Raw genomic sequence first — 17,971 nt, 5'->3', positions numbered from 1 at the left:
AAAGATGAAGGTGGCATATGCGGTGTCAGTCGCCGCCCCCACCGGCAAAGTCAAACGCCTTTGTACGCTTCCCACGGCGCACTATCTATCCATCTATGTATACAAATATATAAACAATAAACAAGCGCGGCAGGGGCAGTACCGGAAAACCCGTTAAAGAATTGGCTCGCTTTACCGATCTCCAAGCCAGGGAGCCAACCAGGGAGAGGTTGCTTTAGGAACTGACCTCGCTTGACTGGGTCCCCGCGCGGCGCCTCCTCCCATCATTTCATTCCTCCCTCCGTCCGTCCAACTTATTTTTGCTCCTCTCGATTCCTCTGCCGCGCTGAGCCGGGCGGTGCGTCGCTGTTCGTTCGAGGCCTGGGCTGGACGGCGCGGGGGCGGTGGCGGGGAGGAGGAGGAGGAGAGAGATAGAATGCTCCCCCGGTGCCGGTAGCCCGCCTTCTCTCTCTCGGCGTCGGCGTCGGCGTCGGCGCGGCGGGGGCGGGCAGGTGGTCGGCGGACGAAGCGGAGGCCCGGACTGGACTGGATGCAGGTATGTGCTGCTGGGTTGCCTTCTCCTCTCTTCTCCTCCGGTGACGAGCTGTTGGGTTGTTTTGTACAATTCGGCTCAGGGTGTGTGGTGCGGTGTCAACCGCCAGGCCTCGCGCAGGTTTTTCAGGACGATTTCCAGTCCCTCTGCTGTGCTTGTTCATGTCCGCCTTGTGCTGGGATGGTAAGCCTCGTCCGAGGGAAAATAACCATGGGTTTTTAGCTCTGTATAAACCGCACCTGCGCGGTTTTGTGTGGATTCGGCGTGGCGGAGTGAGCGGGGGAACGAAGCCGAGGCCGTTCCAGATGCTCAAATGAGCAAATTCAACTGTCGTTCAGTTCTTCTCCCCCTTTCGGGGTGTTTTCCATCTTCTTTCAAGGAGTACCCCAAGAATCCAGCGGGTTTCCCATTTCCAACCGCTTCACAGTACAAGTCTTTAATTTGGCTGTTTGTTTTTTATTCGTAGACTGAATTTCAACACTTCTTATTCGTTCATACCACTAGAAGAGATGCCGCTTCTTGAAACCATTTGTGAACAATCGGGAGTTGGGGGAAAGTGGCCAGTCCCGTATCGTATCCTCCCATGGTTGTAGAATCAATTCCTTGTCAACTTCAGATTGTGTTCAGTCTGTCGGTTAATTCTTTATTGTTTGCTGGTGTGAACCCTCAACTGTCATTTTCCACGAGAACAACTCCTCCTCTTTGGAGTTGGATGGATGCATTTGCTCGAGTGCCTGACGTGTACTTTCTTTCAGAGAAGCGGGGGACAAGCCCGGAAGGCGGCACTGGCCGAGTCCATAGCGGCAATCTCCGAGGTCATGTCGACAATGGCCTCCGCCGATGTCGGCCAAGAGAAGTTCATGGACGTAGGAAGCCGTTTTCAGCGCGTGACCCCGGCGACAATGGAGCTGCAGAGGGTGCAGAATTCCCCGACCAACGTGATGCACATAGCCGAATATCTGGCTGCCAATGTCGACCTCGCCAAGGACCTCGTCGCCAGGTGCAGCGCCGTCGCGCAGCAGCTCATGGACGAAGACCTCCAGAGCATAACCGAGGACCTTGATAATGTGATAAAGAACATCGGCCATGAGCTCAGCAGGATACCTGCTTCAGCATTTGGGAGCAACAGGTGTGCGGATGCAGCAGCCGGCACGCACCTTCAGGTTACTGGGAACGGGCAGCATCATAGTGATCAGCGTTCCTGCGATGGCTATTCTGAGGGTGATATGACGATAGTTGTTGCAAATGATAGGCCCAAGAGAAGAGCACTGCACGACGGTGACATGCCAAGGTTGGTGGACTTCCTGCAGGGAATGTACCATGAGTCTCATGAGTTTGGTGGGCAGTCGTTCAGTTCACTCCCTGAAGTCGCAGAGTATGTTGAGCCGCTGTATGATTCTTTCTTCTGCCCACTGACAAATAAGGTCATGGTTGATCCAGTGACTACCGAAAGCGGAGTAACATATGACAGGAGAACCATTGAGGAGTACTTTGACAATTTAACGGATGATTCTGAACATGTGATCTGCCCGGTAACAAAAATAGCAATGCAGAGCAAGACTCTGAGGACTAATGTTCCACTCAAGAGCACAATCGCGGAATGGATTATGAGGAATGAAGCAACACGGATTAGAATCGCGCGTACTGCTCTCTCACTGGCAACCACGGAAGCTATGATACTCGAGGCCATACATGAGCTGAAGCTGCTTGCCAGGACGAGGAGAAAGAACAGGGAGCAGATGCACAAGATTGGCATAACCAAGTTCCTTGCACGTCTCTTAGAGCATAAGGATGCACTGATACGCTGCGACTCACTGGAGCTCCTCTGCCTGTTGGTCGAAGATGAGGCAGGAAAGGTAAGGAAGTCTGAAATGTTTTCAGCTTTCGTGACATCCTAGCCTGGCCATGTCAAAATTAGTTTTCAAAATCACCATGTGAAACTTAATGAAATGCTGAAATTATTCGTAGAGTCCAGTTTCAATTCGTATTTGTCATGCATCTTAGATTAACAACTCAAATGTTGCTTCGTGGCATGCAGGAAATCATAGCAAAAACTAGAGCTGTCTCAAGGACAATAAAGCTGCTTTCTAGTAGTAGTTCGGATGAAAGACATGCAGCTATCTGTTTCTTGCTAGAGCTTTCAAAATCAGAGTTACTATTAGAAAACATTGGGTCAACTGCTGGAAGCATATTAATTCTGATCACGATGAAATTCAACAACTCCGATGATCCGATTACTTCAGAGAAGGCCGGAGAGGTCCTCCAGAACCTGGAGAAATGCCCAAAGAATATCAAGTACATGGCTGAAAGTGGATACTTGGACCCTCTCCAAAGGCATCTCGTTGAAGGTAATATATTTTACCTATGCAGAAACATACTTGACCTCCTCCATTTTTTTACTCTTCCACATGAAACATAGAAAAGAGCAATTTTGTCTTGTCAAAATCCAATTTAATATTATGGATAGGTAAGCGAGAACATTTCCCTTGCCGCAATAAGAATAGTTTTATCCAAACAGTTTCTAAAATAGGACCGCTATAGTAGGAGTTACTGCCTATCTTTCAACAATCTAACAGTACGTCAGTACAAATTTGTTTTGCAACAAGTGAGCTAAATCCCGAGCTCAAAGTAGAACTCGTACACTGGTGACTGAATTGGGGGGTTCCCTAAAACATCTCATACTATTCATTGTACTTGCAAGTTCGCAACCTTTTGTGTCAAACATCATTAGCTAACATAAATATGCACGAAACAGGGTCGGAAGATGTGCAGATGGAGATGGTTGGTTACCTCGGCGAGCTAGTCCAGAAGCAGGAGATGACCATCAACATTGCCGGAAGCGCGTCCGAGATACTTATCAAGATGGTGCACAACGGCAATGCTAGTATCTGCAAGGCGGCGCTTGATGTCCTGGTCCAAATATCTTCTCACCAGCCCAACGGCAAGACCCTTGTGGACGCAGGGGCTGTTCCAGTCATGGTTGAGGCACTTTTCATCCGAAAGATCGATGATGAGCCCATGGGATCCAAGACCGAGGCTGCAGCAGTACTTGCGAACATCGTCAAATCTGGCATGAACCCGGAGGCCATTGTTGTCAACAAGGAAGGTCATGTTATCACCTCCAAGTACTCGGTTTACAACTTTGTACACATGCTCAGGTGCTCCATGCCCGACGATCTCAACCTCAACATTTTGCGTGTGCTGCTCTCGCTCACTGCGCTCCCCAGGCCGCTCGCCACGGTGGTGTCCGTCATGAAGGAGCAAGACAGCAGCCAGACCGTGATCGAGTTCATGGGTTCACCCAGCGAGCCGCTTGGCATTGCCGCGACAAAGCTGCTCACTGCGTTGTCGCCACAGATGGGGCACACCATTGCCGAGAAGCTTTGCAAGGTGCCTGGGCAGCTGGGCAGGCTGATCAGGAGCATCAGCCAGTTGGGGCGGATCACGGAGCGGCATGCCGTGTCTGCGACGCTCCTGTCAAAGCTGCCCTATCAGCATCTGACACTCAACCTCGCGCTGTTGCACCAGAACGCAGTGCCGACCATGCTGGCCAAGATAGAGGAGATGCAGCGTGGCGGGATGCGGGCGAGCCGCCATGCTAAGCCATACATGGAGGGCCTCGTGGGCTCGCTCGTCCGGCTGACAACGACTCTGCACGATCAGGATGTGCTCCAGGCGGCCATGGACCATAATTTCACCTCGGTGCTCACCGATCTGCTCGTCCGATCGTCGGGCAGTGATGAGGTGCAGCGGCTCGCGGCGGTTGGCCTGGAGAATCTCAGCCAGCAGTCAGCAAACCGGTCGAAGCCGCCGTCCGAGGAGCAGCAGCCCAAGAAGAACATCCTCCGGCGCCTGCGCACCGGCCGGGTGCACGACAACCGGAAGCCGCATGCGCACGGCCGCCTCTGCCCCGTGCACCGCGGCGTGTGCTCTCCGGCCGCCACGTTCTGCCTGGTGGAGGCCGGCACGGTCGAGTGCCTCCTCGGCGTCCTGGAGAGCAACGAGAACAGCCACGTGGTCGAGGCTGCGCTGGGCGCGCTCTGCACGCTCATGGACGACGGCGTGGACGTGGTTGGCGGCGTGGCCGTGCTCACCGAGCACGACGCGCCGCGGCACGTGCTGCGGCTGGTGCGGCAGCACCGCAACGACGAGCAGGGCAGCGGCGCTGTGCTGCGGCGGTGCTTCTGGGCCCTGGAGAGCTTCCTCGAGAACGGCGGCGACCGGTGCGTCAGGGAGGTGACCTCCGACCGCGCGCTGCCGAGCGCGCTGGTGGGCGCCTTCCACAAGGGCGACACCGCCACCAAGCAGGTCGCCGAGAGCGTGCTCCGGAGCCTGCACCGGATGCCAGACTACTCGGCCACCTACGTCTCCGTCGAGCTGTAGCAAACATCCCTTTTGCCGTCTTCTTGGCTTCATACCGTCCATCAGCTGGTGCATTGTCTGGTGTAACTAGATTTTACACAGAGAAAGATGAGGTAAAATGGAATTCTGCAGATGCAATGTAACTAAAAGGGTCATAGTGGGTACGATAATATGTATAGTTTTTCGTTCCTGTTTGTTTTCTTAGGTGTAATTAAGGTTAGGCTTTGATGATATCGTTAACACAAGATTGTCTTGGTTGGTTTGGTTTTTTTCTCCGGAAAGATGTGCTTCAAAATTGTGTGTATCCAGAGCAAAATCATATGCATCCAGCACGGGTGGGGTACCCAGTTGAGATTCAGCTTGAGAAAGATGCAGTTTAAGATGTTGTGCTCACTTCAAACTGGCTTGAGAAATCAGAACTATGCAGTTCAACACGCTTGATTTATAGTTCTAATCGATTGACTACGCTCATGATCTTTCCTTGAGCAAATTCATCAAAACGAGATTCACAGTTTCCTGGATGCTCTCAGATGTGGCGAACACAATGCAAATAGCACAGATACCTACGGTTTGTTTTAGAAATCTGGAAGAAGAAACGTTTATGTTGTTTCTTCCACACATTATCACGCGCTGAGAATACACCATTTCTCAGGCCTCGTTTATTCTCAACAAATAGAAAACCAGTACACAGTTCTATATGGTTGCATTCGGAAGTAGAACAAAGAATATTTTTTCAGTCTCACAATACTAGCAACTAACAAACTGAACGCTGTTATATTATACTGCAGAGTGTGAATCTTGCAGAGAGCATTTTACAATATTACTGGGTCTGAACTAGACGGTACCCAGAGACGGCCACCTTCTGGCAAAATGGAACTCGCCATCATGACACAAAGATTGCCGAATCACCAATAGTTAAATTTTCAGAGGAGAATGTAATGCTTGAAATCTCCACGTGGACGTCCCGATTGCAGGATCTCCAGCTTCCTCCAATAGCAGATGGTACATCTGAGGAAAGGGCCTCTATAGGATATCAAGTGCTGATTCCAGTATTGGGAGATCAACAGTTAAGCAATTTGGACGGCTATACTTCGGTGCTCAAATGCGAGCTGGTAGAAGAGTGTCAACAAGCTCACATGTTGTTCTGTTGAAATCTCATGGCCCGTTATGATCTCTTGCTTCGGTTGCGGAATCTATTGCTCAAGGTTTACCATTTGATTCTTGGTCGTTAAAAAGGGTAAAAGGCATCCCAATGACGTTGTGGAACTCTCCATCGAAATTATTGGGAACCTGTGCAATGCTCAAGTCATAAGAGGATGAATCTGATCCAAATGAACTAAGGGAATATGGAAGGGACTGTCGAGTTTTTAAGATCTTCTGTGCCAGTTTTTAGTAACAATATTAATGACCATGTAATTCTTGAGTTACCACATAATACAAAACTGTGTTAGGCCTTATGGAAATCTTAGCAGGTACTCTCTTTTCTCTTTCCAACAAAAGTTGTAAACTATCACACAATGCAACACTGTGGTAGGTCTTGTAGAAATGTAACATATACTGCATGTTCCTATTAACGTCCATTAATCAAGCATTTGCTTGAAGGGCTCCAAATGAGAAAAGGAACAGTAAGTGATGAGACAAACCTGATGTGTGGCTTCTTTGAATGTACATCCTACCGGAGCATTTGTTACCCTTCCAAATGCATCAGCGGGATTTACAATGCTGTGCAACGCAGCTTGAGAATGTTTTGGTGGATGCAAAAATTGATGACCAATGTCTGGTAAGAAGCCGAAGGTAGACGATGCAGTTCCTTGAGACTGAAATAACTGTATGTATGAAGCATATATCAGAATAAGGAAAATAAAAAACAATAATGAACCATATACATCTGGCAAGGGGTTACATACATCCTTAGATAGAATGCGTTCTATGTTGAAGTCTAGTGCTGGATTGACAGCTGAAAGTTTCATCGACAAAAACTGCCCAATATGCACATACAGCGTCAATAAGTTCAGGAGAGAGCAAAAGCTGCAAGCAACATTACAAGTTTAGCAGACATCATACCTCGACTTGCCGCTGTAGTGATTGAACATAATTGATTATCTCATCCAGCATAACAGCTTTACCAATGACCTGGTTTACAATTTTATTTGTGAAAATAGTGAACGGCAATACAGCTAAGAAGTGTTGACTTCCTAATTTAGCATGCTAAATAAGTTTTCCCATGGCAATAATGTGGAGATAGTTAAGAAGTGCTTACTTTACTACAACCAGGAACAAGGTCCTGAAGAAATTTCATCCTTTCACTAATCTTTTCCCTTCGAACCTGTATTACAAACAATAACACTGAAGCTAAATGGCTAGTAATACCACTTGATAAAGGAAGTTCAGGGAGGATAACTCGGGACTTACCCTTTCTGCAAGACTATGGCTGTTTGTAGCCTGGCCACTTCGAGCTCTTATATGAATGTAGTCTTCCTTCGGTGCATCAGATTTATCCTCAGTTTGCTTCCCGTTGGACTTTCTGGACGTCACAATAGGCCTCTTCGGTTCATCTTTGTCGCCATCATCTTTCTCCTGCTTTGCAGCCAGAGTTGCCAATTGCTGGCTTCCTTCTTGTACATTCTTCACCCCACGATCCTTCATGAGAAAATCGCATTCTAAGTTCCATCCGAATCGACACAAATTCAGCTCTATAACAGGGAGGATTAAACAAGTACCTGGCTTGGTCTTTTCCTCTTCTTGGGACAAGACACACTAGGCCCTTCATCCTGACCAGCACCACCACTGCACTCCGGCTTGCTTAACTCCTTGCTGGAGGCATCAACGCCATGTGAACTCTCGGTGTCTCCTTGCTGCCTATCACCGGTTAATAATGCATCCTTGCAACCTTCGTCCACATTCATCTCCCTAGACGTCTCAATATCGTTCTGGAAACTACCCATAGGAGGGTTCCTAGAAAAAGGGTGATCCATCATGGCTCCAAGACTGTTTGCACTTAAGCCAGGAAACCCCGTTCCGCAATCCATGAACCCCGACGGGGCGCCGGGATATGCGGGCGTCGCTGCTGACAGCATACCCAAAAACGAGGAGAACTGGTGTCCATTCAGCATAGCGTTCGTGTTGGCCTCCCCCAACCCGAAGTTCTGGCCAGGTGGGTTCCATAAGCCAGGAGGGAACGGGTTCCCCATGGCGGCCAGCGCGCTAGTGGAAGAATCCATCTGAGCTTCTGGCGAGAGCGAGAACCCGGGTCCGTGGAAGCTCGGCTGCTGGTCGTGCCCGCTGGGCTGGTTCTTCTCCTCCAACTCAGCGGCGTTCTTCTCATTCGTCTCCATTTCGCCTCTATCGCTGCCCGAAGCCCGAAATCTGCGACGCCAACGATAGCTAGTATGAGATGCGGCGCGCTGCTTGAGACCTCAAACCCTCGACGCCACGAATCCACCAGCCGCACATAAAAAAGGGAATCCGGCGAGCCGAATAAATCCAATCTCGCATAATAATTACGAATAAACAAATGCAGTACAGTGAAAGCAACGAGAGCGCGAGGTCTGGATCTAGATTGTGCGCCAAAAAATCTCTAGAGGTCAATGGGGTACAGGTGATAGCTGGACGGCGAAATGCGCATACCTCAGAGGCCAATGGCCGAAGCGGCGGGCGGGGTGGAGGCGGCAGGGACGCCGCGAGGCGGAGCGGGGACGGCGATGGCGGTGGCCCGCGCGGAGGGGGTCGGGGGCGGGCGTGCGGCGTGCGGCGTGCGGCGTCGGCGTCGAGCGGCGGCTGTAGGGCACGGAGACACTTGACTGGAGTGGTACTACTTCAGAGGCGCATCGGGTGGGAATGGGATGGGGATTGGGGTCGGGGTTGGGGTTGGGGTTGGTGCTCGGGAGGGGAGACGAAGAGGAAAGGAACGTACGGGACGGGACGGGACGGGACGTTTGGAGAGAGGAGGTGGATCTTGACTGTGGATGGAGAACACGTATACTGGACTACTGTACTACTTTATTTGATTGATTGAACTATAAAGAAATCTTGATCTTTTGCAAATAAATACGAGTAGACAGCACGGAGAGCGCAGAGATCTCACGCTCTCGGCCCCACAAGGCCACAACAGTGTTGCTCCCGTGATCAAAGCTATCATGAACAAAAGACGATTTTCTAAGGGTGTGTTTGGTTGGAGGGATAGGCTAGGGTGGTTGTGGGTATCCCCAACCAGGTGGCTGGGGATAGCCTTTTTTTTTGTTTGGTTGGAGGGTAGGGCTATCCTTTTTTTTGTTTGGCTAGGGTGGTTGGGAGGATGGATAACCAGGTGGCTGAGGAGCTCCCGCGGCGGCCGCGCCCGCGCCGGCCAGCTCCCGCGACGGTCGCGCCCGCGCTGGCGCCGCCACCGCCCGCGCCGGCCGCGCCCGCGCCGCCACCGCCCGCGCCGCCACCGCCCGCGGCCGCCCGCGCCGCCACCTCCCGCGCCGGCCGCGCCCGCGACGGCCTCCTCCCGCGCCGGCCGCGCCCGCGACGGCCGCCTCCCGCGCCGGCCGGCCACCTCCCGCGCCGGTTGCGCCCGCGCCGGCCGCCTCCCGCGCCGGCCGCCTCCTGCGTCGGCCGCCTCCCGCGCCGGCCGCCCTCCCGCGCCGGCCTCCTCCCGCCCTCCCGCGCCGGCTGCCCCAGGGTGGTTGCCACCGCCCGCCCGTTTTTGGCGGTTGGCCACATCCCTTTTTTCGGGGAATATTCCCAGCATCTGGTTGACTCTGTCCCTCTTCGCCCCAGATCCAAACGCATGGCAACCACAGAAAAAAGTGGTTATCCCTGTCCCTGGGAGGATATCCCTCCAACCAAACACACCCTAAGTCTCGGAACAAGCTGGGAAATTGTGATGTTTATTTTGACGTAAAAGTACAAGAGCAGCTTCAATCGGTCGACCTAATTGGACAATGATTTTGTTTTTTTCAATTGGATCGACCGTCCGTTCCGTGTCCTTCTGTTTTTTAGTCAACCGCGCGTCCAATGCGGGCAACATATTTTATGTCTGCACATTAAATAAAACAGGTCAGCATGCCAACGCCCAAGAATTCATGTCGGCATCATGTCAACGGCTGGTATACATTGCCACCCTACATTAAATCATCACGCAGTTCATGCTGACACACATGCCAGCACGCCATATTTGACCACGCCATATCGATCCGTGGTCATGTCAGCACACTTGTCGACATACAAAAAAGGTTTCGTGATCTCCGTCGCAAATCACAGCTGGTCGAACTTGAACATTTCGGCCTGCATCTTCTCGAACCATAGCCTCTTCCTCGGCGACACGGTGTTCAGATCAACCTTGATGATCTTCGCGCCCGTCTTCATGCTTGCCAGGGCCACTTCTTTCGCCTTGGTCCTCGCATTCGTGGCCTCGATCTCGAGCATTTTGGCTTGCTTCGCCTCCTCCAACTCAAGCATCTTGGCTTGCCTCTCCGCGTCCATCTCGAACATCCTCCTTTGGATTTCCATGAAGACGTGCATTTGCTCATCCTTTTCTTGGCGACGCTTCTCCACCCTCAAGTCCTTCTTGCTTATCATGCCCTCCACCTTTTCAAGCAAGGCGATCGACGCCGCATCCCGCTTGTCCTTCTTCTTCGAGTTGGTCTTCCCCCGCGGCCGGGCCTTCTCGCCGTCACCATGGTCCTGCACAACTTCTTTCCCCTCACGCGCCAAGAGGGCGGCATATTGCGCCTTGAACTTCTCCTCCCCGAGAAGCCGTCATGGTCGAACGGGACGTAGTCTAGGCCGACCTGATCTTGCATGAAGGCGTCATGTGGATCATTAGTGGCTTGCGTGAACGACGCTCGACCGTCCTGGCTTTGGGTCTCATCAGGATCGTACGCACCAGCCGTCGGTGCACCTCCGAAGATCATGTTCTCGAGGAAACAATTGGTTGTGTCATCATCGACGGTCGCCGGCATTCCGCCGAACAGATTGCGAACGCCGATGAGCATGTCGGCTGGCATCTCGCGCTCGCGTTTCTTCATGCCTCCGGACGATGATCCGCCTGCCACCGGCGCAACGTTGAGGTCGATGGTCACCGACGTAGGCATGGAAGGGGCCACGATGCTCACCTCCGGCGAGCATTCCTCGGAGAAGCGGCTACCTTGCGGGTAGACATGGAAGCCGGGAATCGGCTGCGTGTGATGAGGAGTTGATGGATATACTTCTCGCCCCTCGTTGGTTACCCCAAGTGGAAGGTGGAGATGTAGTCAACAATAGATTTCCCTTACACGGGGACTGTAAGGTTTATCGAACCAGGAGGACTCTGAGGATCAACAAGTAGGTGTCCGCTGCTCTGGCGCTAGCAGAATACATGGACTTGCACACACAACAAATAACTTTGCTCCCAACGAGTACAGAGAGGTTGTCAATCTCTCCGGCCTTGTAGTTTGCAAAGGATCAAAACACAAGCAGGGATAGTGATAGTGATTGCAACGGAAACGTAAATAAAAAGCAGTAAATGATGGAGGTGTAAGCAATGGTGGTAATATGGACCCGAGTCACATGATGTTCACTAGTGATGTCTCTCTCGCAAAAGACGATAAACAACTATGCATGGGTAAACAAATTACATCTGGGCAATTGACAGAATTATAAACGCACCGCAATGCTAATTATGCTACTTGAAAGTTAGAGGCTCAATAGTAATGGACAGTACGCCAAGACAAGTAGACCATTTATTCATCAACATCTACTTACTAATCATCCACCTTGAGATATCTATCCATAACATCTCGCTGGTATTAAGTTGCGAGCCCCACCCAAAGTGTAAACTCAAAGTAACAGACAACTTCATTAACGGACTTTGCGTAAGGTAAACAATACTTGCAACCGCGGTCACAAGCACCGTTGTTTTCTCCCTGGTGGCAACATCACATCCCCTAGTCTCATGTTTCTGTCAATCAAGCTACACATCAGGGGGCATGAACCCACAATCATGCATAACGCTCCCTCTTGGAGTTACAGTCTACTACTCGGCCAAAGCAATAAATAGCAACGGAGAACATGCATGAATCACTAAAGAACATAATATAAAAGGATAATCAAATATATAACTCATCACAACCTGAACATAATCTCATAATCCATCGGATCCCAACAAACCGAGCATAGCAATAGCAGGAAAATTACATAGATGCCTTGACCATGTAGGGCAGCTCAAAAGGGCAAATCATTGAAGCACAACATTGGAGAGAAGACATCACATAGCTATTGGTCATGGACTCATGGTCCAAAGAGGACTACTCACGGCACTTCCGGGAAGCATCCATGGTGATGGAGAAGCTGTTGGGGAACGTCGCATGGGAAACAAAAAATTTCCTACGCGCACGAAGACCTATCATGGTGATGTCCATCTACGAGAGGGGATGAGTGATCTACGTACCCTTGTAGATCGTACAGCAGAAGCGTTAGAGAACGCGGTTGATGTAGTGGAACGTCCTCACGTCCCTCGATCCGCCCCGCGAACAATCCCGCGATCAGTCCCACGATCTAGTACCGAACGGACGGCACCTCCGCGTTCAGCACACGTACAGCTCGACGATGATCTCGGCCTTCTTGATCCAGCAAGAGAGACAGAGAGGTAGAAGAGTTCTCCGGCAGCGTGACGGCGCTCCGGAGGTTGGTGATGACCTTGTCTTAGCAGGGCTCCGCTCGAGCTCCGCAGAAACGCGATCTAGAGGAAAAACCGTGGAGGTATGTGGTCGGGCAGCCGTGAGAAAGTCGTCTCAAATCAGCCCTAATTGCTCCATATATATAGGAGGAGGGAGGGGGGGCCTTGCCTTGGGGTCCAAGGACCCCCAAGGAGTCGGCCGAGCCAAGGGGGGGAGGACTCCCCCCCAAACCGAGTTGGACTTGGTTTGGTGGGAGGAGTCCCCCTCCCTTCCCACCTCCTTCCCTTTTTTTTTTCTTTCCTCTTGATTTTTCTTCTCTTGGCGCATTGGGCACTTGTGGGCTGTCCCACCAGCCCACTAAGGGCTGGTGTGGCTCCCCAAATACCTATGGGCTTCCCCGGGGTGGGTTGCCCCCCCGGTGAACTCCCGGAACCCATTCGTCATTCCCGGTACATTCCCGGTAACTCCGAAAACCTTCCGGTAATCAAATGAGGTCATCCTATATATCAATCTTTGTTTCCGGACCATTCCGGAAACCCTCGTGACGTCCGTGATCTCATCCGGGACTCCGAACAACATCCGGTAACCAACCATATAACTCAAATACGCATAAGACAACGTCGAACCTTAAGTGTGCAGACCCTGCGGGTTCGAGAACTATGTAGACATGACCTGAGAGACTCCTCGGTCAATATCCAATAGCGGGACCTGGATGCCCATATTGGATCCTACATATTCTACGAAGATCTTATCGTTTGAACCTCAGTGCCAAGGATTCGTATAATCCCGTATGTCATTCCCTTTGTCCTTTGGTATGTTACTTGCCCGAGATTCGATCGTCAGTATCCGCATACCTATTTCAATCTCGTTTACCGGCAAGTCTCTTTACTCGTTCCGTAATACAAGATCCGGCAACTTACACTAAGTTACATTGCTTGCAAGGCTTGTGTGTGATGTTGCATTACCGAGTGGGCCCCGAGATACCTCTCCGTCACACGGAGTGACAAATCCCAGTCTTGATCCATACTAACTCAACTAACACCTTCGGAGATACCTGTAGAGCATCTTTATAGTCACCCAGTTACATTGCGATGTTTGATACACACAAAGCATTCCTCCGGTGTCAGTAAGTTATATGATCTCATGGTCATAGGAATAAATACTTGACACGCAGAAAACAGTAGCAACAAAATGACACGATCAACATGCTACGTCTATTAGTTTGGGTCTAGTCCATCACGTGATTCTCCCAATGACGTGATCCAGTTATCAAGCAACAACACCTTGTTCATAATCAGAAGACACTGACTATCATTGATCAACTGGCTAGCCAACTAGAGGCATGCTAGGGACGGTGTTTTGTCTATGTATCCACACATGTAAATGAGTCTTCATTCAATACAATTATAGCATGGATAATAAACTATTATCTTGATACATCAATTATAATAATAACTATACATTTATTATTGCCTCTAGGGCATAATTCCAACAGAAGCTCCCGGAGGTCAATCCTCCCTCCGATAGGGTGTTGGGAAGAGGTCACCTGACGCTCTCGATCTCGGAAGCGCTGCGGCGGCGGAACGATGGAGAAATTCGCGATTCTGGATATGATGGAAGGGTTTCCGATCGGAGGGGTAAATATAGGCCAAATGAGGGCGCCAGAGGAGGTGGGTCCCACCCAGGCGACCTGTGGGCGCGACCAGGGGCCAGGCCGCGTAGGGAGGCTACCTGGGCAGCCCCTGGCTCCCCTCTGACGCATCTTCGGTGCTTCGGAAGCTTCCGTCAAGCTGATTTTTATATATTTTTCTTGAGATTTTTGGGGCTCTGGAAATTTGGGTAAAAGTCCGTGCAAAAAAAGACATCAGCAGACATGAACTGGCACTGGGTGCACTGAGTTAGTAGGTTAGTCCAAATATGTGTAAAAAGGTATGAAAGTGTAGCAAAACATATAACAATGTCACCCAAAAGATCATGGAACAAACATAAATTATAGATACGTTTGGGACGTATCAACATCCCCAAGCTTAATTCCTGCTCGTCCTCGAGTAGGTAAATGATAACACAAATAATTTCTGTTGTGACATCCTAACACACATATAAGAACTTCAAAGTAAAGCAAGTAAGATATGCAATTCAAGTCAAGACAATAACAAGCAAGAGTCTATATTTAGTATTGAAAATAGCAAAGTAAGAACATAAAGGTGCAAGAGCTCTCGCTATCCGTGACTCGAATGTCTCCAAATGGTGTTTGCGTGCAAGAAGTGGGAGATGGGTTTAGAGTATTAAAAATATATTTTTAATTGATTGAGAACTCAATCTACTAAACTTCACACTTGGTCTCGTTCGAAATCTTATTTTGACTCATCCCCATACCACTAGTCAGGCACGAGTCAAAATGACATCTCCCTTTCGACTTTGAGCACTCATGCAATGGATGAGCGCAGGAAAGATATGTTGGCACTTATGATGGCAAAGAGAATAATGATGGGGAAGGAAGACAAAAAGGTGTGAAAGGCTCACATTAATGAGGACAACCATAGGCGAGAGAAAGCCAAATGATAGATATGATGTGAGGAGTAGGGATTGCCTTGCAACGGATGCACATATGAGCTAAGGTAAGCTCTCCAATGGAACTAGTGGGGGTGCATCCAACTTGCTTGCTCATGAAGACTTAGAGCTCATTTGAGGAGGCTCATCATTGGAATATACAAGCCAAGTTCTATAGTGTAAGGGTCGCCACATAGTTATGCATGAATGATAATCTCTATGTAGTACAAATATAACAATAAAGTACGAGTGTGGATCTTTCAAAAAGGAATAGTAGTGTTGCCCCCTTCTCTCTTTTTATTTCTTTTTATATCTTTTTTGTGGCCTCTTTGTCTCTTTCTATTTATCTCTCATTTGTCCTCTTTGGGATCTTTTCATTTGTCCTCTTTGGGATCTTTTACCTTGTCCTCTTGGGGATCTTTTCCTCACTTAAGGGCAACACTCTATGTTTTACAAGAATAAAAGGAAGATCATCACACTTTATAAGAAGTACTCACAGAAAGATAAATGAAAACTATCATGATGTATGCAAATGTATGCCTTTGCGAGTGTAGCAGGATATGCAATGATACTAGCGCGTCATGTAGCAATAATAAGGGCAAGGCACAACTAGCATGCGGCTCCTCAATCAAGCAAAAGCATGTATGACATGAAGATCAAGTCATGAGATGGTGGATGTTTGATGACCCACAAGTATAGGGGATCTATCGTAGTCCTTTCGATCAGTAAGAGTGTCGAACCCAACGAGGAGCAGAAGGAAATGACAAGTGGTTTTCAGCAAGGTATTCTCTGCAAGCACTGAAATTATCGGTAACAGATAGTTGCGGGATAAGATAATTTGTAACTAGTAACAAGTAACAATAGTAACAATGGTGCAGAAAGATGACCCAATCCCTTTTGTAGCAAGGGACAAGCCTGGACGAACTCTTATATAAGGTAAAGCACTCCCGAGGACACATGGGAATTTCTGTCAAGCTAGTTTTCATCATGTTCATATGATTCGCGTTTGCTACTTTGATAGTTTGATATGTGGGTGGACCGGTGCTTGGGTCCTGTCCTTACTTGGACAAACATCCCACTTATGATTAACCCCTCTCGCAAGCATCCGCAACTACGAAAGAAGAATTAAGACAAAGTCTAACCATAACATTAAACTGGTGGATCCAAATCAGCCCCTTGCGAAGCAACACATAAACTAGGGTTTAAGCTTCTGTCACTCTAGCAACCCATGATCTACTTATTACTTCCCAATGCCTTCCTCTAGGCCAAAATAATGGTGAAGTGTCATGTAGTCGACGTTCACATAACACCACTAGAGGAAAGACAACATACAACGCATCAAAATATCGAACGAATACCAAATTCACATGACTACTTATAACAAGACTTATCCCATGTCCTCAGGAACAAACGCAACTACTCACAAAGCATAATTATGTTCATGATCAGAGAGGTATTTAATAGCATTAAGGATCTGAACATATGATCTTCCAACAAGTAATCCAACTAGCATCAACTACAAGGAGTAATTAACACTACTGACAATCTTACAAGTACCAATCGGAGTTGCGAGACGGAGATTGGGTACAAGAGATGAACTAGGGCTTGGAGATGAGATGGTGCTGATGGAGATGTTGATGGAGATGAGTCCCCTCCGATGAGAGGAGTGTTGGTGATGATGATGGCGACGATTCCTCTGGGAGGGAAGTTTCCCCGGCACGACGGCCCTACCGGAGCTCCATATTGATTCTGCTCAAGTTCCGCCTCGTGGCGGCGGCGTTTCTTCCCGAAAGATCTCCCTTGATTTTTTTTCTGGGACGAAACCCTCTATATAGCAGAAGATGGGAGCCGAAGGGGTAACAGGGGGCCCACGAGCCCCCCATGCGCTCCTAGGGGTGGGGCGCGCCTGGCAGGCTCGTGACCTCCTGGTGGCTCCCCCCCAGTATTTGTTCTGCCCAGTATTTTTTATATATTCCAAAATAATTCCTCGCTGATTTTCACGGCTTTTGGAGTTGTGCAAAATAGGTATCTCAAACTTGCTCCTTTTCCAGCCCATAATTCCAGCTGCCGGCATTCTCCCTCTTCATGCAAACCTTATAAAATCAGAGAAAGGCATAAGTATTGTACCATAATGTGTAATAACAGCCCATAATGCGATAAATATCAATATAAAATCACGATGGAAAATGGACGTATCAACTCCCCCAAGCTTAGACCTTGCTTGTCCTCAAGTGGAAGCCGAGATCAATAAATATGCCCACATGTTTAGAGATAGAGGTGTCGATAAAATAAAATATAGACATGCAGGCATCATGATCATATTTAGAACAACAATATCGTCATATAATCTCTTATGCTAAAGTGACAATTCCTTCACAATGTAAAGTATGGATCAAGAACCTTATTGAGAATTAACAACCAATAGTCTTTAGTCATCGAAGCAATTGTAATTTATTATAACACCAGAAAGAGTCAAATAAGAGCTTGTAGAGCAAATCCACATACTCAATCATCTTTTAGTCTTCTACAATTGCTAAAACTCACGCGATACTCATGAGATCAAAGTTTCAGTTGGACGCAGAGAAAGATAGTGGCTTATAGTTTCGCCTCCCAACTATTTACCTCAAGGGTAATGTCAACAATAATAATTCATGATCACTTACTTCCAAGTTGATATATGAATATAGATCTTTCCCTAGCACATGACGCTTGCCAAGATAATGATGAAATAAGGAATTGGTGTCGATCACCATGACTCTTTTAAAGATAAAAAGTAAAGGTACAAGATAGGCCCTTCGCAGAGGGAAGCAGAGGTTGTCATGCACTTTTGAGGTTTGGATGTGTGATCTCTTAGTGTGAAGGAACGTCACTTTATATTGCCTCCTGT

At 48.9% G+C, this 17,971-nt stretch overlaps 2 protein-coding genes across 2 annotated transcripts; one reads left to right on the top strand and one right to left on the bottom strand.

Annotated features, from left to right (window-relative positions):
- Positions 1-130: 130 nt before the first annotated feature.
- Positions 131-5,198, top strand: LOC123412278 (putative U-box domain-containing protein 42). The gene is made up of 4 exons (XM_045105227.1): positions 131-535; positions 1,288-2,388; positions 2,571-2,880; positions 3,288-5,198. The coding sequence occupies exons 1-4, from the start codon at positions 530-532 to the stop codon at positions 4,913-4,915; spliced, it is 3,045 nt and encodes a 1,014-aa protein (XP_044961162.1). The 5' UTR covers positions 131-529; the 3' UTR covers positions 4,916-5,198.
- Positions 5,199-5,467: 269 nt separating this feature from the next.
- LOC123412279 (transcription factor bHLH49-like) lies at positions 5,468-8,691 on the bottom strand. Its single transcript, XM_045105228.1, has 8 exons — positions 8,522-8,691; positions 7,615-8,260; positions 7,307-7,534; positions 7,155-7,220; positions 6,959-7,027; positions 6,802-6,873; positions 6,538-6,720; positions 5,468-6,184 (listed from the first exon to the last, which is right to left on the bottom strand). Exons 2-8 carry the CDS (start codon positions 8,227-8,229, stop codon positions 6,095-6,097), a joined length of 1,323 nt encoding a protein of 440 aa, XP_044961163.1. The 5' UTR covers positions 8,230-8,260; positions 8,522-8,691; the 3' UTR covers positions 5,468-6,094.
- Positions 8,692-17,971: the final 9,280 nt, after the last annotated feature.

The sequence above is a fragment of the Hordeum vulgare genome, chromosome 7H (genome assembly GCF_904849725.1).
Source record: "Hordeum vulgare subsp. vulgare chromosome 7H, MorexV3_pseudomolecules_assembly, whole genome shotgun sequence".
Lineage (NCBI taxonomy): Eukaryota > Viridiplantae > Streptophyta > Magnoliopsida > Poales > Poaceae > Hordeum > Hordeum vulgare.
This window is presented reverse-complemented; position numbering and strand designations above follow the sequence as displayed.

What these genes read in the sequence shown, in the direction of transcription:
- LOC123412278 (XM_045105227.1), top strand. An exon ending in TCGAAGATGAGGCAGGAAAG is followed by an intron (nt 2,389 to 2,570) that starts GTAAGGAAGTCT and finishes CGTGGCATGCAG; the next exon opens with GAAATCATAGCAAAAACTAG. An exon ending in CCAAAGGCATCTCGTTGAAG is followed by an intron (nt 2,881 to 3,287) that starts GTAATATATTTT and finishes TGCACGAAACAG; the next exon opens with GGTCGGAAGATGTGCAGATG.
- LOC123412279 (XM_045105228.1), bottom strand. Translation starts at nt 8,229, where the DNA reads ATGGAGACGAATGAGAAGAACGCCGCTGAGTTGGAGGAGAAGAACCAG. An exon ending in GCCATAGTCTTGCAGAAAGG is followed by an intron (nt 7,221 to 7,306) that starts GTAAGTCCCGAG and finishes TTTGTAATACAG; the next exon opens with GTTCGAAGGGAAAAGATTAG. An exon ending in CACTACAGCGGCAAGTCGAG is followed by an intron (nt 6,874 to 6,958) that starts GTATGATGTCTG and finishes CATATTGGGCAG; the next exon opens with TTTTTGTCGATGAAACTTTC.